At 45.2% G+C, this 26,220-nt stretch overlaps 1 protein-coding gene across 2 annotated transcripts in view; it reads right to left on the reverse strand.

Annotated features, from left to right (window-relative positions):
- MTHFD1L (methylenetetrahydrofolate dehydrogenase (NADP+ dependent) 1 like) overlaps positions 1-26,220 on the reverse strand; it is a 173,663-nt gene that overhangs the window by 41,502 nt on the left and 105,941 nt on the right. For both annotated transcript variants that reach the window (XM_077776038.1, XM_077776037.1), the window contains 2 exons: positions 13,435-13,542; positions 11,132-11,284 (listed from right to left, as the gene is read on the reverse strand). In XM_077776038.1, the coding sequence (XP_077632164.1) occupies positions 11,132-11,284; positions 13,435-13,542 (261 nt within the window). The remainder of the gene's footprint in view (positions 1-11,131; positions 11,285-13,434; positions 13,543-26,220) is intronic.

A 26,220-nucleotide genomic window follows, 5' to 3' on the forward strand; every position in this document is an offset into this window, starting at 1 on the left:
GGCCCTGGAATGCAGAAGCAAGCTATCTGTCCCCAGACCCAGCCTAGTGCTGCTGCCGAGGGCACCTAGCACAAGATCCGTCCAGCACAAAGGCTCCACCAGCCTGCTAGAGGTTTTGTCTTTTGGGTTCAAGACAACAAAGAATGACCTGGAGAGCTTGTGTCATGGGCACACGGGAGGTGGCCCTGCACACCCCCAGGGGCCACCAGTCCCACAGGCTGCGAGGTCTGGAGACGACGGTCTGCTCACATCAGGCCAGTGGCGAAGGGCTTCCGATGGCTCACTCCCACGGCATTCAACTCCTGGCTAGGGCTCTTTGTGGTGGGGCCCCTGCCCACCGCTCGGTCTGGAATGCTTCACCCCGGCCCCCCACCTCCATAAACACCACTCTTTTTCAGGACATCTCAAGGGCACTGCCGGGAGGTTCTCTGTTGTGCTGCCCCTTCTCCCAGGAGATTGAGTCCTTACTGTCCCTTGGCACCCCCAGCACTTGGCTGACACACACGAGTCTGTCGGCTTCCCCCTAGCATAGAGCATCTGGGCCAGGGATTGGGCGTTTCTGGTCTTTGTAACCTTGGTGCACAGTGCAAATTAGACACATGACAGTGTTTTAAATTAGAATGAAATTTAGAGATTGTACATCACTCCAATGTCAAAAATTCTCCAAGTGTTAGCTCTGGCCTCTCTCCTGAACTCTGGAAGCTAATGTTTTTCTTTCTTTCATTTTTTTTTTTAATATTTTTATTTATTTCTAGGAGAGAGAGAGAGACAGAGAGAGAGAGACAACGTGAGCAGGGGAGGGTCAGAGAGAGAGGGAGACACAGACTGAAACAGGCTCCAGGCTCTGAGCTGGCAGTCAGCACAGAGCCTGACGCGGGGCTCGAACCCACGAACCACGAGATCATGACCTAAGCGAAAGTCGGATGCTTAACCGACTAAGCCACCCAGGCGCCCCTTCTTTCTTTCATTTTAAAAAAAATATTTACTTATTGAGAGAGAGACAGAGCACCAGTGAGGGACAGAGAGGGAGGGAGACAGAGAAAATCCCAAGCAGGCTCCACACTGTCAGTGCAGAGCCCGATGAGGGGTTTGAACTCAAGAACCATGAGATCATGGCCAGAGGCGAAATCAAGAGTCAGATGCTTAACTGAGTGAGCCACGCAGGCGCCCCTAACAGTTAATTTCTAACTGTCTCACAGACGACTTGACAGGAAGTTCAACGGGCACCTCAGACAAGCTGTAAGTCTCCACGTTCACTGCAGAACCAGCTTGCTGTCTCTGTTCTTTCCAGGTCCCGGGAGGCACCCCCCCCTCCACTTTCCATCCCCCGTCAGCCCCTGTGGCTCCCNTGGGGCCCCCGCCGGTCTCCCAGCCCTCACACCCCCTCCCACTCCTGCGCTTTTTCCCTGTCATGGGCCCATGACACTCACTCAGGCCTCGGCACAGGCCCCTCGAGGTCTCCAGCTTGCAGCCTCTCTCTCTCCTTCAGGAGATCGCTGCCAGCGTGGTTCTCTACGCACAAAACGTCAAAGGCCTTTGTGCACCCCAGTATGTCCTTCAAAACCTTCCTTCATCTCTAAGCCATCTTCCTAAGTGGCCTTTGCTTTCTTGGGAGTTCTACTGCGTTTTTCATTTACACCTTTCTTTTGGCAAATAAATGCACAAAGTGTGGGCAGTAGTTTTTAAAATGCTGATGCCCTGTCTATCCAAATAGTCTCCTGCCCCTAAGGGTGGCATCAGGTTTTACGCCTTGTTACATGTGCTGGTGCTTGGCATACCTGGTGCCATGAATACACACTGGTTGATCCACACACAGAAAAATAACACGGATGTTTAAAATCTTAGTTACTCCTGGGCAAAGATTGCATAGACTTTAATATTCAGAACACTAGAAGCTTCTTTTGTCATTTCCCACCAACCATGCCCAGAGGGCTGATATGGAGAAGAATGAGCTCAACTATATAAAACACTGGGAAGAGTGTCTGACTTATGATGAAAGCAGCCATTATGATGACGGTGATGCTGAGGAGGAGGCGGAGGAGCATCCTCGAGGAGGACTGGAGACATCCATACGGAATGTAGATAAATAGTTTCCACACAAACGGCCGTACCGCCAAGCAATGACATTTGGTGGGATACTTGATGGGCATGTCTGTACGTAAGCGTATTAATAAAAGTATATTTGGACTGGTTTTACACTACTGCTGGTCGGTAACCGGTTCTAGAAGAAAGGCTAGGGCAGTGACTGGGGAAGGCTGGGGTAATGAGCAGATACGGCTGGTGAGCGCTAGAGCCTGCTATGAGCTCCTTAAAAGACTGCTTCTCCCAGCTGGGACTGAAGTCTGGGATTCTACTGACGGTGAGTTCACACTGGCAGAGCCTTCCTTAAAAATCCCCTGGCTCTCTGTGGAGTAGGCAGGTTACCAACACGCTTGGGCAGCTCCGAACCTATGTTCTATGTTGGAATTGGAGATGCAGAAAGGGAAGGTCAAGGGAACTGAAGACATGGTTCTTACAGGGGGAGCAGGAGGAGCAGGAGATATTGGGCCAGGCGACGTGGGAAGAGCACAGAAGGAACTGCAATGCTTCTCAGCTGCGTGGAGCTGAGTGTGGGACGGAGTCACTGGAGGTGGGCGGGGGGTGCAGGGGCACCGTCTCCCCAGCGCCAGTCCCGGGGGCAGGTCTGGAGCTTGAGAAAGTCCGTATTCAGAGCAGAAACATAGACGAGTTTGGGAACTGGATGATGGATTTTGAAAGGTGCGAGAAAGCATGGTAGGTAACTATTACGGGTGCCACACTGTCTAGAGCTTTCCTGGGGTTGGAATGAGTCTCATACAGAAGACTGATGTCCCTGATCGCTGCAGCAACTTATGTTTCCAGCCCCAGGTCTCCTCCTTAGCAGAACGTGGTGCCTTTACTGCAAATACTTAGTGCAGGCGTACCGGCAAACTCTCACAGGGGGTGGGCAATGTGGCCGTGCATCTTCCTGAGGGGTCTTCCAAGGACTTTACAGTCACATCTGTTCCCTGATTAAATTACTCTGTGATTCTCATGGGTACGTTTTGAATATTCAGTGATATGTAGGAAAGACTAAAAGATGAGCAATTCTTTCAAAAGCAATAAATAGAAAATATTTCATGGAGACACAGAAGAGGTTAATTATGCATTTTAACACTTAATCTGATATCCGTGGGTGGATAGATTAAAGCAGGTCTGTAGGCTGCCATGACTTCGATATTATCAATTATATATTTCCTCAAAAATTATAACTGTAGGTTTAAATTTTTTTAAGCACTTTATTTCTTTTTGAGAGAGACAGACTACAAGTAGGGGAGGGGCAGAGAGAGAATGGGAGACACAGAATCGGAATCGGGCTCCAGGCTCCGAGCTGTCAGCACAGAGCCCGATGTGGGGCTTGAACTCACAAACTGTGAGATCATGACCTGAGCTGAAGTGGGACGCTTAACCGACTGAGCCACCCAGGTGCCCCATAGCTGTAGGTTTCAAGTGTGACATATATCCGATAAACCTAATCCTCTTTCTATTTATCTATTCCTTCCACACCCTAAAAATGACTCGGAGGAGCCCTGGTCCCCTTAGTTTGGGAAGTTGGAGTGTGGTTTGTATGAATTGAATTTTCCACGTGGAGATGACTGAGCGAAGCAGAACAGATGCAACAAAGGGACATAGTAAAGAAAAACTCCACGAGGACCAGATAATTGTATGGGTGTCTTTCAGAAGTTCTGAACCGGGGTGTGCCTCGATCACCAGTTTCTGCCCTGAATCCAAACTGAAAACAGGGAGAAAACAAGTAGGCTGTAGATGGAAGTAGAGGAGGAAGGGGCCAATATTTCACCAATCCCTAGAGAAAACACAAGATAAATATTTTGACTATAGAGCTGGACACTAAGCACAATAAGCACCTCTTCTAGGTTTGTAGAAAGTAAGAAACAACCACCATGTGGGATTAATAACAGGTTAAAAATTTAACTCAGTGACAGAGATCTCTGACACCGTTATTACTCAGCCTATCATCCGGCCAAAGCTGATTTCATTTAAAGTAATTTTGTATTTACACTAAAACTAAATTAGCGTCAAACTAGGGGAGAAAAAACCCTCTAAGCAAATGGACTGGACCTAGATAACCTTATGCGATAGAGAAGCAAATGTCATTTTCATGAGTCACAAAGCTTGTCAATGTGATAACCAGTTTCTGGAAATCGAGAATGCTGTTGGCCACCTTCCTTTCCCCTAAAACATGTCACACTCAAAGACAGGGTCGGCAGACACACACTTGGCTCGCCTCTGGACCCTGGGAAGGAAGGTGTGGTCACAGAGCAACCAGCCAGCCCGCTGCAGGGACACGCAGGGGACGTCAGTAAAGAGGAAGCCAGCGGATGTCTGTGCCAGAGGAAGGCGTGTTTGGGAGAAAGCAGGAAATTCTGATGGAGAGATAAGGAAGGGTAGTGGGAAGGGGACCCGGGGAGCTGGGTGGGGAGAGGAAACCAATCAGCTCCCCAGGGATGGCGTGAAAGGGCCAGATGGGGAGGGAGACCGGTGAGCAGGGCAGGAGTCTGGTTTATTTCAGGTGTTGGGGTAACCAGGGCTCAGAAGCAGGGCAGATAGGAAGGCTGTGTGCTGAGACTTAGAAGAAATAAGCTTAGAAATTCTTTCTTTGTGGGGGTTGGGGTAAGAAGGCGGAAGTGCAGAGCAGGAGGGGAGGGAGCAAATCCAAGGGGGTGATTCTGTAGCGTCTGAGGGTCCAGGCGATGGGCTGGGGCTAAGGGAGTCCACACGGCTCCACAAGTAGGGGAGTGCAGCCTGCGGAGTGAATGTCTAATTTTTTCACCACGTAACCGGCCGTAAATCTCCGGAAAATGTGAGGGGAGGTGCGTTTGATTTGAACCTGCAAAGTCTGAATTGATTCACCTTCATGCTTCACCGAGTGAAGCCGGTTTATAACCATGCATCCCTAAGTGGGGCCGGTGCACAGAGAAAACAGATCCCCACTGCGCTCGAGAATAACTTCGTCACTGACCTGAGTCGGATCCAGTGGAAGCTAAACATTCAGTACATACTTTTACAGTAGAGGGAGTAGAACGGAAAACAGTGAGCTTAGCTGAAACGTGAGAAAGAACAAAATGACCGAGGCTTAACTGGGTGGGGCCACAGTCTACTTCTTCACAATCCCCACCCCCTTCCAACACAACGTCAGGGCCAGTAAGTCTCCACCCGGCATGAGTTGGGGGTGCCGTCACTCACTTCCCAAATACACTGTCGGGGTTTCCTGCCTTCCAGAGCCCAGCAGAGCGGTGTGGTCAGTGGTGCACCTGGGCAGAGATGTGGCTGGGTCAGGGCAGAGTGGAAACGAAGTTCACACCAGGGCTCGTTCATTTGTGCGCTCAGTACACCGCTTGGTTTGGCGTGGATCTTTAGGTCCCTCTTTCTTGGATCAGATTTCACACCGTGATGGGTCCAGGCCAGGCCAATCACCGCAGAAGCGAAAAATGCACCAACACACAGGCAGTGCCCGTGATCACTACTCTGCTCCAGAAGGAGCCCAGGGACCAAAGTGAAGGGAGGAGGAAGCGAGGGGAGCTTTGACTCACTGCATCTTCTAGTACCTCTCCCCACCCCGCCCCTGCCCCCTGGCCAAGATGTCCTTCTCTCCTCATCAGTTTGTGGGGTGAAAGCACTCAGTTTGTTTCTGCACAGTTTCAACTAACCATCCTGCCTCCCGAAATGCTCTGGCGGCGGCCACCATACCAACAGCCGAGGATGTCTTAATCCTTCTCCGTGAACTGCAAGGCTTCTTTCCCCCCAAGATTCTAGCTCGTGTTCTTGTCCTTGAGAGTCATCTGTTCTAATTTCAGGTCTCATGTTGGTCAATAAAGACTTCGCATCAAGAGGACCTCAGCGCATGAGGACTTCTAGGTTCTTTGGGAGTCTCAGTGTGACACCAAAGGAGGACACTGGGACACACTGAACACTGACATCAAAGGGACTTGGGGCAGAATTCACAGAGCTGGACGCTTCTCAGTGCCAACTATTTTGACAACCCAATCTCGCGTTTCCTTAGCAGAATCTGGGGCTGGCAAACAGGAGACAGAACCAGACACAGCCCCCTCGGGTGCATTCCTTATGACAACATCTGGCTCTTCTGTCCTGCTTTCAGGGTCTCACCTTTACAGGTGCTAAAACACTGCAAGGCAGCTGGGACGGGCAGACGTTGCGACCTGGCAGGTTCCGCTTGCTGCGCAGAGTTCTGAATCCCTGGTGACTGACTGGCCCTAGTTAAACATTTTTTTCCCAAGGACTTTCAGTTTGTCACTTGCCTATTTATTGTATTTGCATGCTATAAAAGGGACCCATGCACAATGCAGATACTGAAAAACGCAGAAAAGAAAAAAAAAAACCCAACTCCTTCTACTATCTCAGCCCAGTGTTCACATTTTGGTGTCTTTCTAGTTTTTTTCTATGTAGGATGTAATTCACTTCTCAGTAATACCATGGCATATATTTTGCTTATGTGCTAATAACTTTTATGTCATGCAATTTATGCCAAATGATTAAACAGCCTTTTAAATCATAGAAACTTAAAAGACAACATCAAAACAATGTGACCAGAAGAGAAAGACCACCTACTAAATTTCTTTTGGCACAAGACTGTTTGAGAAATTGAATAAGCTATTAGGTTTACAGAACACGATAAACCATAAGCTTTGAAAGAATTTTGGAAATATAACGTAACAGCGTAATCTGTAGAATGCAGGGTAGGGAAATCTTGAAAGTAATTTGCTTGTTTCTTCCCACATCAAGAACCTGTCTTTGCTAAACAATGTCTTACAGAGAGATGCACTAAGCAGTGATAATCTGGTCAGGCATCTTGTACTGTTTGTAGCTTTCAATACTACGCCAGAAATAATCTATAACCATGTCATTAAGGAGAAGCAAGAATACGGTGTTTAGTAGGAATGAAGACTGAGATTTTGTGAAGGGGAAGTTAACTACGGCAAGAGGGGAAACACTGAATGCATGGAAGAGTGGTAGACGAGCCGAATGTCAACGAGCTAAGTACTCCTTGCCCTGGGTGGGTCTACACAGATAGCAACTGGGAGTGAAATGGACTGGTAAAGTGTCTACAGCACTTACTGATATTTGTAATTATTATTGTATTGTGTAATAACTAAATAGGACATGATGAAATGAAGTAATTAAATGGTAAAAAAAACCCAAAAACCAAACCTCTGGCCTATAAGTAAAGACAGGGGGTTAAACAGTAAATATTTACAAAGCTGAATCTGGAGGGGGGAAACTGAATTCCCTAGCACGTCACCACATGATTGCTCAAAGTTCTTAGGGCTGGAGATGTTTATTGTCTGAGGACAGACTTGCCAATACTCACATTCGCCACTTTTGGACCTACTACGTAGCCAGAGGGTGTTTCTCCTTTGTCAGAAAGCCTATGGCTTCCTGTATTTGTATGGTGTTTTTTACTAGGGTATAACAGAAGGCCCATTAGGGAAGGACTTGATCTTGTTTGCCTCCACGTGGTTGTACGGATGGATGAATGAATGAACGAACAAATGAATGAACAAACACTACGGAAAAACTGAGAAGCTTTCTGATTTTGAGGTCTTGGTTTGGCCTTTCTTTCTGGAGTTGAGAGATGGATATGTATTTCAAAAGTACTCAGGGGGTGCCTGGGTGGCTCAAGTCAGTTAAGCATCTGACTTCGGGTCAGGTCATGATCCCACGGTTTGGGAGTTCAAGCCCCGCATCGGGCTCTGTGCTGCCAGCTTAGAGCCTGGAGCCTGCTTCAGATTCTGTGTCTCCCTCTCTCTCTGCCCCTCCTCCACTCTTGCTCTGTCCCTCTCTCAAAAATAAATAAACTTTGGAGAAAAAAAAAAGGACTCAGCTAAGCACGTTTTGGGATTAAGAGTAAGAGTGACTCAGGATGCGAGAATTTTCCCACCTGCAGGAACCAGCCCCTCCGGTGTCCCCATTCCCTATCCCTCAGTCATCTCAGCAGGAAATTACTACACTGTGTCTCCCACAAGGGTGATGAATGTTAGAAGCATTTCAAAAGACTGTAGCGGGGCCCAGAATGGGGTCAAGTAAAAGTAAATACCAGCCCTTATTAGGCCATCCTGGCCTCCGACGGTGCCTCTGCCCGGCTACACGCGCAACTTCCCGCTGTCAGAGAAAGCGGGCTCTAAGGCCACCGCCTCCACGTGGCCGTTTCCTGACCTCCAGGAACTTCTTTAGTCAGGCACTACTTCCTTCCTGGCTCCTCACACTTGACTGTTTCCCTGACGTTGCCGGCCTGGCCCGGAGGTGGGGGCGCCACAGGGCGGCACAGGGCTCTCGGGACGTCCCTCAAACACCATTCCACACATTCAGTTTCCTACTAGTCATTCGTCAGGGTTCCCACGCACGCGGCGGGCTCCAGAATTCTGATTTCCCAGCACTGGTCGCACACGCGGATGCGGTGGCAGCTGGGGTTGGGAGAAGACCCACAGCATCGATTTGTTCAGTGTCCGCAGATTTTAAATTACACTATGACTTTTAATGACTGTTAAGTGCTCAGAGCTATTAAGGTGATTATTGATTCCTCATTGTTTAAAAAACTTTTTTAATGTTTGTTTATTTTTGAGAGAGAGAGAGAGAGAGACAGAGCGTGAGCAGGGGAGGGGCAGAGAGGGAGGGAGACACAGAATCTGAAACAGGCTCCAGGCTCTGAGCTGTCAGCACAGAGCCCGACGCGGGGCTCGAACTCAGGAACAGTGAGATCATGACCTGAGCCGAAGTCGGATGCTTAACTGATTGAGCCGCCCAGGTGTCCTCGACTGATTCCTAATTTTCATACCAAACCAGTTTCTTTTTCATTCACTGCTATTTCTACCAGCTGTCAGCTGTCTGAAGTGGAAAGTGCTTTATTTTGGGGTTCCCAGAGCACTGAGCACAGTGCCTTCTGCACGCTGGTCGGCTGGCTGAATGAATGAATGAATTTGCTGCGTGAGCTACCGCGGGGTTTTGAATCTGTAAGGGGCAAGACAGGGCCAATTCTGAGGGAGGCTGGCTTTCTCCTCAGTGACGCCCACGGCCACGGCCCCTCTTCTCCCGTGTTCCTGTCTCTCCCGGCTGTGCTCCTATTCCTGAAGCAAAGGCCTTCAGTGACCCAAGCTCGGGAGACTTTCAGCACTTGGGGAGCTGCCATCATTGAGGCCACTCTAAGGGGCATCGAGCAAACTCTTCTCACTCTCCGTTTTGGATAGCTGAGGTGTAATTGAGTTATACTTGATAAAATCCATCCTTTTTATTTAGGTGGTGTAGGTCGATGAGTTTTGACAAACCAATATAGTCACGGAACTACCACCACAATCACACTAATCAAAATGTAGAGTATTTCCATCACCCCAGGAAGCTCCCCTGGGCCCCTTTGTAGTTACTCCCCACCCTCCCCTCAGGAAATGTCATCCAGTAGCCATGAAATTTGAACCCTTCTCCAATACCAGCGCTCTTGCTACCCCTCCTCCAGCCTGATACCGCCCTGGCTCCTAGGGACTCCGGGTCTCCCCCCAGACTCCCGGGATAGCTCCGTAAATGCGGGTGTTTCAATTTTTAAAAAATGTTTATTTATCTATTTTTCAGAGAGAAGGAGGAGCAGAGAGAGAGAGGGAGAGAGAATCTGCAGGCTCTGAGCTGTCAGCAAAGAATATGATGTGGGGCTTGAACCCATGATTTGAACCCATGAACCATGAGATCTTGACCTGAGCCAAAGTTGGACACTTAACTGACTGAGCCACCCAGGCGCCCCCTGCGTTTCTAACAGATCCGCATGCTCCTTTACATCTCCTGTGAACCCTCGCACTTCTCCACGTCCATGCCCTGCGCATCCTGGCCAACCTGCCTTCCCCCGTGTACCTTCCGTGGCCGCGGCACCGCCATCCACGGTCAGGCCACAAGTGTCCCTCCCTGGCCCCACGTGGAGGTGGCTGCCCTTCAAATACATCTCGCATTCGCCACTCTCTCCATATTAGTTTGAATGACTGACGTACCAGGTACGTCTGGCTCTCGGGTCTCTAAACACGCTCCATCTGCCACCGCGGCTATTTTGCTAAAATAAAATCAGATCACATTCTTCTTCTCGTAAAAATGAAACGAACAAACAGACTCAGAAACCGCGCTGTAGTGACTCCTCGGGGTGCAGAGCAGAAAAGCGCAAGTTCCCAGCGACGGCAGTCGAGCTCTGCCAGAGCCTTCCCCGTCTTTCTATCCCCCCCTGCCACGTCCCAGACTCCCCAGCCACGCTGGCCCATGCCGGGTCTATCATGCATTTTTGTGCCCTTGACTTGAAAGTCACTGTCTCCCCAGCTCAGAGCTCTTAGGAAGTATTCCCGACTCTTCTCCACACAGCCTGTTCCCTCATCCGCCTCAGGGGGAAGCGCTGTCGCTGCCCCTGCGCTGAGGGCATTCAGCAGCCATGGCATCCTTTCTAGCTGCCTCTGTGCTGCGCAAAACTGCTCAGAGGATCGCGGTGCCTCACATGCAGTGAGAATTCGGGAAATGCTTATTGAAAACATTTTGTCCAATATTAGAGGAAACGTGTAAACCTCAAGGCAAAACTTCTAAACTTTTTAATCTACTTTTGGCCTATCTGTTCCTTGTTTACATAACAAGGGAGCCGCACATCTGACAAAAAAACTGGATTTTCCCACCCTTTAGAGGTGCTGGGCCAGTCGTGTCTGGAACGAGCAGCCCCTCCATTATCTGACTAGAATAAAATCCTATTATTTTGAGTACAATAACGTGAAAAAGGTCCAGCCGCACTATACTAAGCCATTCCACCATTTAAATATATCAGACTGAATTCTACAAACTTATTCTCTTCTGTGTTTTATGAGGGGAATCAGTTTTATGACTCAAGGGATCCTGAATACATGATCTAAAAGAAAGAAAGAAAGAAAAATCCAAACCATGATGGCAAGGTGTTTTATATGGTAGAAGAGCATGTCTAGCAAATAGCAAATATGATTACAATTCCGAACACCTGATCTGCAAAGTGTTGGCAGAACATAAGGATTTAAGGCATCGGGACGACACAGCCCGGGGAAGGTTCCCCACTCACCGTTCCGACCAGAGGGTAGATGAACCCAGCACCTATGCTGGCCCGGACGTCACTAATGGGCAAGATGAAATCTCTGGGTACGCCCTTCTTGTCAGGCTGGTGAGACAGAGAAAGGTGAGTCTTCGCCATGCAGATGGGCAGATTTCCAAATCCCTGGAAGAAAGGAAGGGAAAGGTGTTCACTGAGCGCAGATGTTAGTCTCCCGTATGTGTCCAACTTGCATTCCACACGATCGCCGAGGCTCAGGTCCTGGCACACGGCTGGTGCTGGTTCCTACCTGTTCACTGGGCAAGAAGATGGGAAGAAAAGTCATCGCCACGTGCTGATCACGTGGTTGAAGGTATCTGTTATTTATTTCAGGGAACTCTCTTTAAGGAAGGCATCATTATATGTGTGTTTGGGGGAAAGCGTGGCTATTTTCAGGCAAAGGAGAAGCAGCTGGCAGCTGTCAGAAACTATTTCCAAGGATATCGATATCTGGGACTCAGAAAGGTAAAAACGGAGAAAGGCTCTGTAATGACGCTTTCTGTCATGTTGTTCACTCATTCTTGGCGGCTGTCGGGAAGCAAAGGGTCCCTTTGTGCTGGTTTATGAATCATGGTTATTTGATCTGTGATTACATTATATGAACTAAGATGAGGTCACTATCTAAGCCTCTTATTTTTAAGGACCAAAGGCGATGTCTGACCCAGAGTTCCAAAGGTGAAAAAGGGCAGGAAGTCACATGCGGGGACTCACAAAAAGGACAGTGTCCTCACAGCCTGGTTCTGATTAAAGGGTACACAGTGTCTCTTTCGGGACTTTGCTAATTAATGGCAACCGCATACTGGACACATAACTTTTCAGGAATATTCCTTCAGTCGACAGGGATAAAAGGAATGTAATCTTCAGAGGTAACACATGCAGAATTTCTTATGATTCAACTTCAAACTATTTGGAAGATTTGTGAATACTTTCGATTGGAGGGTGAGGCTACTCTTTTTCCAAATGCTGGGATAGTCTCGTATATTGATCAGAAGTTTGCTGGGGGACAGTCACAACTGCTCTATAGAAACGGGGGCCAGAATTTTGGGTTTCAGAGATCATTCAACTAATGAAATAATTTGAACTGATGTAGGTTTGCCGATTTAATATTTTGCCATCCAGCTATTAAAACAAGGAAAAAAATCAACATGGTATACACTAATAGCATATTAGTTCATATAAAAGAGAAGTTTTTAAGACCGAAAATGAACACTAGAATAAATAATGGTCCTTAAACATTATTTTAAACTCATGAAAAAAAATAAACATTATTTTAAACTCACGAAAAAAAAAAGATGCATGACAATGGCCTTCCTTTACTCGTTTTATTGCACATAAGTGAAATTTCACTGTGGAACAACGCCGGTGCGTAGAGCAATTTGGGGGAACTGTTTATTTTTTAAAAGCACAAGCTGAGGGCATATGTGGAAAATTCTAAAAAAACGAGTCGCTAATTATCTTACCCAACCTGGGGGAATACTCTGGCCGGCACTGGTAGTTCTTATCAAAAAGCCAAATATGATTTACAAATAGGATTTAGGAGTTGGGAATTTAAAAGATTAGATCAATGACACTCATAACGAAGCTCTTTTGGTAGGCAGCTCTCGAAGTGCTTTGACTTCTCTCACATCGACGTGGAGGGGGCATTCAAGGTATACGGTCAGTTTGATCAGGGAAGCTGACCGTGCTGTAGTGGAGTCCATGCATGGGGATCATCATAGGACAGGACTCAAGCTGCTGGCCCCCAGCCACTTTCGCAGCTGCTTGCTGACTTGCCTTTGTCACTCTCTAGAAGACGACAGAACCTTCAACTCTGGTGGGCAATCTTAGCGCCAAGCCAACAAACCACTTGCAGAAAAAATGAACACCAAGAACTTATGAGCTGCACTACCCTTGCCTCGCCTGGCACTGTGGTAACATTCTGAAGGTAGTAACAGCCCTGCAAGGAAGAAGCAGCATCACGAGCCATCCACGTCTGACTGTACCGCCACCCATCCCAGTTTTAATGTTCCTGGCTGAGTGGGAGGGATGAACCGTCACATCACAGATGCGACATCACCTATATTGGGCAATCTATAACCACAAAAGTCAATGATGTATCTTTCAGAGGGTGTACACCTTTGCTATATTCTTCTACTTACCCCAGGATATTAGTTCAATCTTTGTGGACTTAGTAGATTAGGTCAAGTTCAGCTGGGAAATAATAATAGTCCTTAAGTCAAAGTGAGCATCTTAAGAGCCTCAGGTGGACTTTTTCCCCTTAAAAGTCTAACCCTTACCTGTTGCGTGTAACGATCTATTTTGGATTGCGCCTCAGGAGACAGTTCAATATCTTTGGCTCCATATACAGCCTGTGCAATGGTTCTTATCTTTTCTACAATTGGAAGCTGGAGAGACACGAAGACAACAAAATTGTTAAGGTTAATCTGGATAAAGAATGGAGGGAAAGCTTACAATTGCTTAAAATTTCCCATCAGATTCGCTTCTCAGCATCCATGGCATTTGAAACAAACACTCTTTTCTCCTTCTATCACCGTTAAATTATGAAGAAGTATCAAGAAGCTTTAGAGGTTCAGCCAACTCAAAGGCTGCTTATCTAATCATTTTTATCCACTGCACTGTTTTAAAAGATGTGCTTGATACTACAGTTTTAATGGTCTTGTACATCAGAACGGGAGTCTCCTAAATACGTAAAGCTGGTGCTCAAGTGCGACTCAACTCGGGGTTATACAACAGAGAACACAGCAATACTAAAATACAAGTACTTTTTTTGTGCATAGGAGTGGGTTGCTATTTTGATATAAATGTTGTCGTGATGACTTTATTGAGAAATCGGGGTTGAATCTAGTGTCACTTCAGCGAATTATGAGAAATCATGGAGATTGGGAAAGAATCCAAGAAGGCTAGATACACACACCTAAGTGTGGGGGGTGGAGAATAACAATCTTCCATGATTCTGGATGGGAAACTGGAATGCAGATTGCTGGTAAAATCCTCAGTGTGATGTTCAGAAAAAAACAGTGGTTCACAGAAAAGGAATATGCCACAGATAAAGAGATTCTTATTTGGGCAAATCATTTGACAAAATCACTCATAATTTTATTGTGGGTAGCAAGTACACAGTACAGTTCGTGGATTTACTGTTTGGTGCACAGCTATTGGACTAAGTGCCCACTGGTGGAATGAATGTCACTGAGGGGTAGAGGTCTTTCATGGCTTGCCTCAAAAACTTTGCTTGGCAATGACAAACCATACATTTGTACAAATTACTACTGCTATAAATAGGAAGGAGAGTTATCCAATAGGAGAAAATAAGAGCTAGCTCTACCTCACCAATCTGGCAGAACCCAAAACTGCTTTTATATCTTACTAAAATTTTTTTTCATGTTTTTTATTTTTGAGAGAGACAGACACAGAGCACAAGTAGAGGAGGGGCAGAGACAGAGAGGGAGACACAGAATCTGAAGCAGGCTCCATGCTCTTGAGTTGTCAGCACAAAGCCTGACGCAGGGCTCAAACTCAGGGACAGTGAGATCATGACCTGAGCCGAAGTCGGAGGCTTAACCAACTGAGCCAACCAGGAACCCCAATCAAAACTGCTTTTAAAAGTATTTTTCATTACTATAGTTTTTATTACTGTAGAGTTGTTCAATAGCCTGGAACTTAAATATTAGATGGTTTAACAAATAATAAATGGTGGTGCAAGTCATTATAACCTTTCATTGAAGGACATAAAAGATGGTTTAAATCAATGGAGAAAAGTACTTTGCTCACAGATGAGAATACTGTACAGATATCAGTTCTCTCAAACTTACCCTATTAGCTCAATGCAATTCCAATAAAAATCCCAAGAGCACTTTGGGATGCTTGGCCAACCAATCCTCAAATTCATAAGAGTAATGGCATAGATAGGTGAGATAACTTCAAAGATAAATAAAACTCCAAGAACAAAGGTAGGGACTTGCCTTTCCAGATCAATCATACTACAAAACTATGGTAATTAATTCCACATGGAATTGGCATGTGACTAGACGAATCAATCAATGGAAGAGAAGAAAGAACCCAGAAGGATATCACAGCAGGTGTGGGGCAGTATATAGTACAAATGACACAGAACAGGGAAAGGGCTGACCATTCAAGTGGTGTTCAACTAGAGAGAAATAAAATTAGATTCCTACCTCACAAGTGGCACTCATATAAATCCAAAATAGAACAAAGGCATAACTTGTGAAATTAAAACTCTAAATACTGGAAGAAAACATTGGGAGCTCTCTTTATGATCTTGAGGTAGGGAAGGATTTCTTAAATAAGGTAAGAACAGAATATGCCCTAAAAGAAATGATTTATAGGGCTGACATCAAAATTAAAAACTTCTTGTATATATAAAAAAAAACATTATAAATAAGGATAAAGGATTAGGAACAGTCTGGGAGAAGACAGATATAAGCAAATATTTAGAAAAGATTAGTTGCTGGAATGAATGAAAAAGCCTCCTACAAATCAAGAAAAAGACAAATAGTTAATACTGGGCTGAAGGAGTGACTAATAACCATATGAAAAAATGCCTACTCTCATTAGTAATCAAGGAAACAAATGAAAAGGATAAAAACCCAAATCACACATTAGCTTGGAAGAATGAGAAGTATGAGAATAGCACATATAGGTGAGGATGTGGGGGGCATGATCCTTCCAAATACCCTTGCCTTGGTTAAGATGCTAATGGTCTAACCCATCACGAAGCTTCCTAATTGGTTTCTTCACTTCCAACATGCCCTCTACCGTGGTCTAACCTTCTTAAAAGGTACCCAACTATGAAAAACTCAAAAATCTTCAGCTTTTCATGGCCTACGGAAGAACAAAATCTGGTTGTGCTATTTAAATACCTGCGCAATATTTTCTCTAAAGAATAATTAGGTTAAAGGCTCATATCTTAAAATTTCCCTATGTCTTCTTGCTCCCGGGTCCTGCATAGAAAGCCTCTTCATCTGTAATCCTGCAAGGTCAATCTCTGAGCCCTCTAAGGTCTTTCTCGAAGGCCAGTTTCTCCACACGAAGCATTTATTGACCCTCCTGAAGCACATGGGGGCATTCTTTTCTCTAATCTACACCTCTAGAAGTACTAGAGGGTACTCCAAAAACACAGGATCAGTATTTTCCACACGGGCAGAATGTGGAGCCAGGGCAGAAAAGAGAAAGAAGTAATTCTTAGCCCGATGCCTGAGGAAAAGCTGTAACCCTCAGAGCTGCCTCACTAACCAGTGACCTGTCTGCTCCAGGAGAAGTCAGTTAAGCCAGGTACGGCGTCAGGAAGTTGTAGGAAGAATTACCGCATGAGTGCCAAGCTGAGGCTGGACTACAGAGATAACCTACAGGGCGACTTCTTCTGTAAAAGATTCCACATTGATATTTGGTGAAAAGAATGAACAGCCTAGAATCTCTTTAGTGGTCCCTGACCACCACTTGTTCATCTACCGGCAGACTATATATAACACAGCCTCTGGAGTACAGAGTAGGCCCTCAATATATATCTGAACACAGGAACAAATCTTTTTTTTAATGGTTTTATTTATTATTGAGAGACAGACGGTGAGCAGTGGAGGGGCAGAGAGAGGGGGAGACACAGACTCCAAAGCAGGCTCCAGGCTCCGAGCTGTCAGCACAGAGCCCGACACGGGGCTCGAACTCACAAACTGCAAGATAGATCATGACATGACCCAAAGTCGGACATTTAACTGACTGAGCCACCCAGTCGCCCTGGGAGCGGATATTTCTGCATCTCCTGTTGACCAAGCAAGGATTCCATGCGGTACAGTGTTAATGACAGATTTTAAGAAACTGAAGGTGCTGAGGTGCTTCAGACTATGATGGGAAAGGGCTTCTTACTGAACCTTAGATCGCCCTCAGCAGCAGGATATGTGGATGGGCACTGACGTGCTTGCTTCTGACGTTGCACTTAAGCTAATATGATCTCCTCTGCTGGTCCATAACTGCTTTGCAAGGAGCAAACCTTTTTAAGAAACAGAAATTAACAGGATGCTGGAAAATACTTCTAGCATCCACAGAGAGCAAGCACAATGACCATGCTTTTGTTGAGGGAAGTCAGATCTCAGGATACTGTGTCCTCAAGTAGTATAATAGAGGGTGGTCCTGGACCACAGGAGTGTCCCCATAGTGCTACAAAATGACAACAAAAAGGATATTACCATTTATGACATTTAATGACTGCAATACACTATTTACTGAACTCTATGTTATGATTTGAAATTAAAATGAAAGGTCGGCAATGTGACTTTTCTACTAAGGTCATGATTAAAGAGCTCACATGTGAAACAGGTAATAGTAAAAACATGATTAATGAAGGGATTAGTGTTTTGTGGGATTTTTTCTTTAGAGACAGACAGCGAGAATCCCAAGGAAGCTCCACGCTCATCACAGAGCATGATGCCATAGGGGCCTTGATCCTGCGACCCTGGGATCATGATCTGAACTGAAATCAAGAGTCAGATGCTTAATGGACTGAGCCACTGAGGTCCCTGAATTGTAGGTTTTAAAACATGAGAGTATTTCATTTCAAGTAATACATGTATTCAATTTTTAATTGTAGTAAAATATACATTAATAGAAAATGTACCATCTCTACCATTCTGAAGTATATAGTTCCACACGAAGCACGTTCATGTTGTTGTAAAACCAATCTCCAGAACTCTTTTCAATCTGCAAAACTCAAACCGTGTACCTGTTCAACACTAACTCCCCCTTCCTCCCTTCCCTCAGCTCCTGGCAATTGCTCTTCTCTCCAAATTGGGCTACTCCAGTGACCTCACACAAGTGGCCTCAGACAACATTTGCCCTTTTGCACCTGGGGTACTTCGATTAGCATGACATTCAAGGCTCATCCATGTTGTACCTAGCATGTGTCTGAATTTTCTTCCTTTTTCAGGCTGTGCTATATTTCATTGTATGTGCACACCACTGTTTTTCTTATCCATGCACCCCGATGGACGCTGGGGTGTTTGTACCATTTCGCTACTGTGAATGATGCAGTTATAAGTGCGGTGGACACATACCCCCTTGGAGGCTCAGCGTTCAAGTCTTTCTGGGCATTCAGAAATACCTATTTTTGGCTGACGACTAAACTGCCTTCCTTCCCAACGCTCGTGTAAAAGTATTTTGAGAATTTCCAGCAGGTGCCAGGCTGAGTGGGTAAGCCATGGAGTTTTTTCCCCTTTAACGCGAAGTGTAGGGTAGCAGGAAAGGGCCGGCAGTAGGAGCTGAGCTGGGTGCTCTGTCTTCCCTCCTTACCCTCAGGTACCAGACCTCCATGCATCCCAACAGGCACGGACACCTGCCACTTGTCACACCACACTTGCTGCCCCGACCCCAGGCTCGCTATGCCTGGTGGGGATGAGCGAGCTCCTGACAGCTCTGGGCGGTGCCGTCCAGCAGGAGCCACGTCCACACCCTCGCGCGGGACCGCAGCCCGTGCTGGATACACCGAGAGCTTCAGCTGACCTGGCTGCAAATCCCCAGACCCAAATCCTCTCAGGTCAGTGACTACGATTTCTCTTTTTCACTCACAAGGACAAGCGAATAAATAAAAAGATTATCTTAGTTAATGTATACGTTGGGTTTAATAAAAATACAAAAACTGCCCTGAGAGGGTCGTTACCACGGCATGCGATCTATGTTATGTCGGTAGGAAAGGGACATCCTGTTGTTTCTCTGCTCAGATTGGGGGAGATTCCTTCTTTTAAGAAGGAAAAAAAAAAAAAGAGAGAGCCAAGCTGTCGAGTGATCTTGATCTGAACTTGATATTCACTTATACTGCTTGGTTTTAAATGACAGTTTTTATAAAACAAATAAAATGGTAAAATAAATTATGAATGTTTATGAATTCATCATTCCTGGCTTTCCTTGACTCTGTAAATATTTACTGATTTATCTGCTTACCACATGGTTCACCTCCAATCCCTAATGTCTAGGAGAGTGCTTGCACACAGTAGGGATTCCACAAACATCTGCCGAATAAATAAATAACCACAGAGGACAAGTACTTTCAAGATGTCATGGTATGCAAAGAACTTTGGGGACTTCCCGAATAAAGCACAAAGCACGTCTGACGGGCTGGGGACAATGACACAACACACAAATATGACAGAAAAGAGTGTGTGATAAAGCAGATAAATGTTACTACTCAGGATGGAAGACCGCACAGCACAGGGAAGGCATGACGGGAATCAGCAAAAGCTGGCGAGATGTACAAAGGAACTTGAGTCGCGTCTGAAGGACGTGAAAGGTTTTAAGAGGCAATGAAAGGAAAGGTTATTCCATACAAAGAGAAAGGCAGCTGGCAAGGTGTAAATGGCAGCAAACACAAAGCTGATTCTGGAAACAGGACGGCTCAATTTGTATCATGAACAATTGCTTAGCATGCTAATGAGCCTCTTCACAGAGCCTGGTGTCTAGGCTACCATCTTTGATCACTTTAGAGCTAGTTTTAATCTTCATTCTGACACCAAGATCATAACTCTGAAAATAGTCTACATTTATTCCTTCCCAGATCTCTTAAACATATATTTAAGAAATGGAAACACTCCAAAGAAGAGGTATTCAGTGAGATGTTTCTGCAATGCTGGAAATGGAAATGTTCTTTATCTGTGTTCACCTGTCCAACGGCTGCCAACGCTACGTGGCCACCAAGCAGTTGAAATGGGACTAGTGCCCCGGAGGAAGGGCAAAATTCTTCATTTTGGTTAATTTAAATTTAAATAGCCACCTGTAATCAGTTGCTATGGTGCTGGCTGGCACAGCTTTGGAAAACAACTCTGACCGCTGGGTGTATCGTAGAGCCATCCACACCAAGTAGGTGCACTGTGAAATTAGCTGAGTAACACCACCAAGGTAAGCTGGAGGATTTGGGGACTTCTTCCTGCGTTACGTTCATTTTGTATATATGGTGGTCCAGGCTCAAAGGAACGGAGTTAGTCCAAGGTCCATAGCATTATCTTTCTTGATAAGGTCTGGGAAACCTGCTAGATTTATTAAATTACTTAAGACCTTCTTGGTGGAATAAAAGTGATCTACGAATTCCAGAAAAGCAGTTACATACAATTTTAAAATGTTTTTTCCTGAGGAGGACATGGACAAAATGGACAAAGAGAGAGTGAAATAGAACAAAATTTAAAACAAAAAGTTTGAAAAAGAAGCTCCCAATATCAGTGAAGTATGAAGGTCTTAGAATATAGAGGCATCTCAATTTACCTGGAGGTCAAGTTCTAAAGTCAGCACAGCTGTGACGGTCTCTTATGAGACCATTGAAAACACTAAGCCAATACTCTACTATCAATGCTAGAGAATTTACTTTTTTTTTTTAGTTTTTAAAATGTTTTTACTTATTTTTGAGAGACAGAACATGAGTGGGAGAGGCGCAGAGAGAGAGGGAGACACAGAATCCAAAGCAGGCTCCAGGCTCTGACCTGTCGGCACAGAGCCCGAGGCAGGACTCGAACCCACGAACCGTGAGATCATGACATGAGCTGAAGATGGACACTTAACACACTGAGCCACCCAGGTGCCCCCGAAATGTATTCCCATGTCCATAAATTGTTTATAGAGAACGATCAATGAATAAACTTGTTAGTTGGACAGAAATCTCTGAACACACAGAAATTATTTCAATTTGTATTTTATATTTTAAACGAAGCATGAATTTTAAATGATCTACAAGTGCAGCTTGGTAAAAATAGCCTTTCTCGTACTTCAAATAAAAGTGTATGAAACAGTCGATGTTAATTTATCCAAGGCACACACAAGGTATGAGCGGTTCATTGCAACATACCATTAGTGTCATGGGAGCAACGCTCTTCCTGAGAAAAACAGACCCTGGTAGCTTGGACACAAAGCTTGTACTTGGTGGCCAACCAGCACATCTGAGCTCCTAAAGGTATACGTGCGGACTCCCAGGAGCCGGCTCACTGAGCAGCTGTCCCTGCTGGCCCAGAAGACTCCAGAGGAATCTCACTGTCCTAAGGCAAATGAGATGTATGGTGGATATAGCTGGGGTCTGGGAATGTAAAAAAAAGCTCATTGCCAAAAAATCTCTATTTGCCTACGTCAAACGATGATAATAAGGAATTCCCATGGGTGATCTTTCGTCCTCTCATGGAGTATAACATAACAGCAATGTCAAGGAAAGGAACATACAGGAACAGGTGATTTTAATGATGTCTTCTCACCCAAAAGAGGAAGAGTTGATAGTGGCCTTAGCATGTGGCTTTGCCTACTAATGTGTATTTTTATGGCATATGTGTTGATTCTCTTTCCACAAACCTTGCTTGTAAACCTCCATGTGCTATGAGAGTAATACAAATGAATGCAAGGTGTGGGTGAAATTCTATTTTCACATTCAAGGAACCTTGGTTTTTGTTTCTGTTTTACAAGTGTCTCTCTCTCTTGATTGTTCAGCAGGTTTTCCTCATTGACCTATTGGACATGTGCTTCCAAAGAATCATCTCTGAGTACAAGAGTCTCACAGAGGGGCGCCTGGGTGGCTCAGTCGGTCAGAGTCCGACTTTGGCTCAGGTCATGATCTTATAGCTTGTGAGTTCAAGCCCTGTGTCGGGCTCTTTGCTGACAGCTCAGAATCTGGAGCCTGCTTCAAATTCTGTCTCGCTCTCTCTCTCTGCCCCTCCCCTGCTCATAGTCTGTCTCTCTCTCGGTAATAAAGAAAAAAAGAAGAATCTCACTGAAGAGCACAGTGCACTACAGCTAACCCCTGAACAATGTGAAATTTGGGGCACCAACCACTCTCACATAGTCAAAAATCCAAGAATAACTTGACTCTACCTCCCAAATATAACAGCACACTGTTGACCAGAAGCCTTGCTCATAACATAGTTGATTAACACACAGATTGTAAAGCAAGCTGGAGAAGACAATATGTTATTAAGAAAATCAAAACAAAGAGAAAATACATTTACAGGATGGTACTGTATTTACTGAAAACAATCTCTGTATGTGGACCCCCCCAGTTCAAATCTTGTGTTGTTCAAAGGTCAGCTATACTTTTACAAGAGGAAAAAGAAATCACTTTTTCACAAAAAAATCATCGCTGAAACAAGTCCCCGAATTCTCAGATACCCGAGTGACTTAAAGCCTGTGCTGTGGTAAGTGATTTTTTTCCCTAAAACGTTGAAGTTGTAGGTTTCTCTTTTAAAGTGGTATGTTGTATTTGGTCCCTTGAATGAGAAGATCTGTGACAATATTAAAGAATATTCCTTAAGAGCTTGCGTTTTACATGGAAAGAGCCTAAGTGTCCATCAACTGACGAATGAATCAAGAAGATGTGGTTTATCTATATAATGGAATACTACATAGCAATGAGAAAGAATGAAATCTGGCCAATGGAACTTGAGAGTGTTATGCTGAACAAAATAAGTCAGGCAGAGAAGGACANTACATGAGAGTCGGAATGTCCAGGTAATGGATGGAGTGGTGGCAGAAGGTGGCTGGGTACCAGGTGGTGGGACCCTGACAGCTTGTTTTACATCCCTCAGTCTTTCTTGATGGGTTCGCAATTTTAGATCAAATAATGCATTTCTAGAAACTTCTATCATAGCGACATTTCATTTGTCATGTTAGAAGAAAGCACTGAAATGAAATTACAGGAATCCTTGTGACATGCACAAGAGAAACAGATACAGACCACTCACTCTTTCTTTCTCATCAGATGCTATTTCTAGCACCACGGAAGCAGAGCCGCAGAGCCGGGCCGTGCTTTGCCAGAATCACACGGGGCTCAGGAGGATGTGAGGAGGAAGCTGGGCAGGTTCTAACAATAGGCGCTGAGCTGATGAGACCTGCCAAGGCAGCCAGGGGCCGAAGAGGTGAGTGATCTACTGCAGGCCACAGGGGCTTGGTGGAAAACACAGAAGCCGGCGCTGAACCGATCTTAGTTTGACAGAGAGCTGAGGTGTACCTGCAGCAGGGTGTGCGCCAGTCAAGGGAACGCGGTGTGGGAATTTGCAGCTGGATGGTGGAAAAAGAAGCTGGGAAGAAGAGGCCCATGATGGGCTTGAAGAAGTCTGGTGCAAAGACCAGAGCTCAGTCGTACCAGAAGGCAGAACATGAGAGCATACGATTTCTGAATGAAATCTGGCGCCGTGTGGAAAATGTTAAGGGGCTGCTTTCTATAGAGCACTCCAAATGTTCCATTGCTCAGCAAGGGGAGGGAGCTGAAAGGGTCAGTGGGGGCAGGAAGGGACCAAGCGCAAATCTGAAAAAGGGAGGAAGATGCCAGAGCACATCGCAGAGGGAGAGGATGCCAGGACACACAAGGGCAGTGAAAACAAACCATACCCCTTTTCCTTGCAGTGCTTTTCTTTTTTGCAATTACTGTGAAATACAAAAGATACAGAGATGTGCATGAAGGTAATTTAAGTTTTTTTTTTTTTTAATGTTTTTATTTATTTCTAGGAGAGAGAGAGAAAGCCAGCATGAGCAGGGGAGGGTCAGAGAGAGGGAGTCACAGACTGAAACAGGCTCCAGGCTCTGAGCTGGCAGTCAGCACAGAGCCCGATGCGGGGCTCGAACCCACGAACCGTGAGATCATGACCTAAGCAAAAGTCGGACGCTTAACCGACTAAGCCACCCAGGCGCCCCAAAGGTAATTTAAGTTTTAAAATTCTATTAATTGTAAGTATATATACAATGTGGGTTGCACTTACGGCCCCAGAAGTGTACATTTAAAAATAGTTAAAAGGGGAAATTCCATATTATGTATATTTTTTACTACAACTTAAAAACTACTATATACACATGTGTATATATATGTGTCTGTGTTTATACTTATCTTTATTGCTTTCAAATTTGAGGCTCACAAACCACCCTAACAACTGACACCTGTCCAAATTTGAATTGTTAAGGAATAGAAAACAATTCCTCAGTAACCAACCTAAATTCTACATCCCCCTCTCCCCTCCCCCCTGCCTTAAATGGACCAGCAGGAGAGAAAACTCTCCTAGACACAGGGCAGTGAAAGTGCAGTAGTTCAGAAATCTGGGAAGCTGGCTGCCCTGGGCTGTCTTCCCTGTCTGTTTTGATCTCCCTCCATCCAGCCCCCGCTGTGATCAAGAGACTGGCTTCATACAAAACACAGGAAAGGCCTTTTAATAAAAACAAACACTACCTTCTCTTGCTGCCAAGGCTACACCTCGAAATGTTTGCAAGGTTAGAGGAAGGATATGAAGATGATTTTCAACCTTAACTCCTAATTTAACACACAAGACTCAGAGTCTGATTTGAAAGCTGACTTTTGGTGCATCACGGCATTTGCAAAAGTGACTTAAAAAAAAAAATTCTATTACTACGGGCTCCCAGTTCTAATGCAGAAGGAATGCTAAACATATTCCTTTACTTTGATGATGCCTTTCATTCTTGGTGCAATTGGACACTTGGCTTCTAATTACTGGTTTCAACCCACTTGAACAGGAAACCAATCCTAGACTCTGACGAAGTTACCTGAGTTACAAGACAATTCTTGAAGGTCAACTCGGGAAGCCCACCCCACCCCCTGAAGAGAAGGTGGGCGAGGGACAGCTAGCATTGATTGCCAGCTTCCTACCTTCCAGCATTTTACTCTGAGACAGTTCATTTGGTCCTCACAGCAACTCAGTGAAGTTGGTGCCAATATCAGACACTATTTTACAGATAAAGAAGCTGAGGCTCTGAGAGATGAGTTAACTTGTTCAAATTTTATCAACTGTAGGAAGCCCAGTCAAGATTAAACTCAATTCTGTGTGACCCCAAAGCTTTTCCCTTTGGACTGTAACGTTTCTCCTTCCGTCAGTGCCTGTTTGTTAGGAGGCAAGTCCCTCAGCTTCTCTGAGCTTCTGCTTCTGCATTTAAAAGGCAGAGTGGAGGGGTGCCTGGGTGGCTCATTCGGTTAAGCTTCTGACTCTTGATTTTGGCTCAGGTCAGGATCTCACGGTTCATGAGTTCAAGCCTTGCATTGGGCTCTGTGCTGACAGCTGTCAGCTTGCTGTCCCTCCCCCACTCGTTCTCCTCTCTCTCTTTCTCAAAATAAATAAACAAAACAAATAAACAAACATTTAAAATGCAAAGTTGGTCCCACACACTCCACAGCACTGGCTGAGATGTGCTTGAATGATGTATGGAATAGGGATCTGATAGCTAACAAACTATAAATACAGACTCATTTTTCTTTCTGCTATACTATTCTCCCATATGCCTGCAGATATGGAGATATCATAATTGGTCAACTGTAAAGATATAACTGTAAAAAGTCATGAAACAAAAGGGACAGTTACAGACAAGATGACTTCTAGGGGGACATAACATGCACTGTGATTGTCCGAAAGGGATGTGAGGAAACTGTGAACTCAAGTTTAAACACATTTATTCTCACATGATAAACTTCCTTTGAGCAACTGGGTCACTGCATCTTATTCTCTATTTTATTAAAAAAAAATTTTTTTTTAAATGTTTATTTTTGAGAGAGTGAGAGACTGAGTGCAAGTGGGAGAGAGGACAGAGAGGGAGGGAGACACAGAATCCGAAGCAGGTTTCAGGCTCTGTGCTGACAGCTCAGCACAAGACATGGGGCTTGAACTCACTAACTGTGAGATCATGACCTGAGCCGAAGCCAGATGCTTAACTGACTGAGCCATGCAGGCACCTCTTACTCCCTAGCTTAAAAAGTTATTCTGAATTAATCAATAAGCTATCCCCCAGGACCATAATAAAAATTTGCCTAATTTAAAGAAAAGTTGTCTACTCATGAATTAAAAGCTACTCTGGGGGTGCCTGGCTGGCTCAGATGGGAGAGCGTGTGACTCTTGATCTCAGGGTTGTGAGTTAGAACTCCACGGTGGGTGTGGAGATGATTGAAAAATAAAATCTTTTTAAAAAGAAGCTTCTCTGGTGAAAGAGGTGGAGAACTGTTCTCTAAAGAACAATGCCTGCTCAACTCCCTTTTCTATCAAGTTCAGCAAAGACCCCATGCCTGAAGTGTAGCCTGTTTCCTGCTTTAACTTCAACAGGCGCGT

The sequence above is a fragment of the Crocuta crocuta genome, unplaced genomic scaffold, assembly GCF_008692635.1.
Source record: "Crocuta crocuta isolate KB4526 unplaced genomic scaffold, BGI_CrCroc_1.0 scaffold25, whole genome shotgun sequence".
NCBI lineage: Eukaryota > Metazoa > Chordata > Mammalia > Carnivora > Hyaenidae > Crocuta > Crocuta crocuta.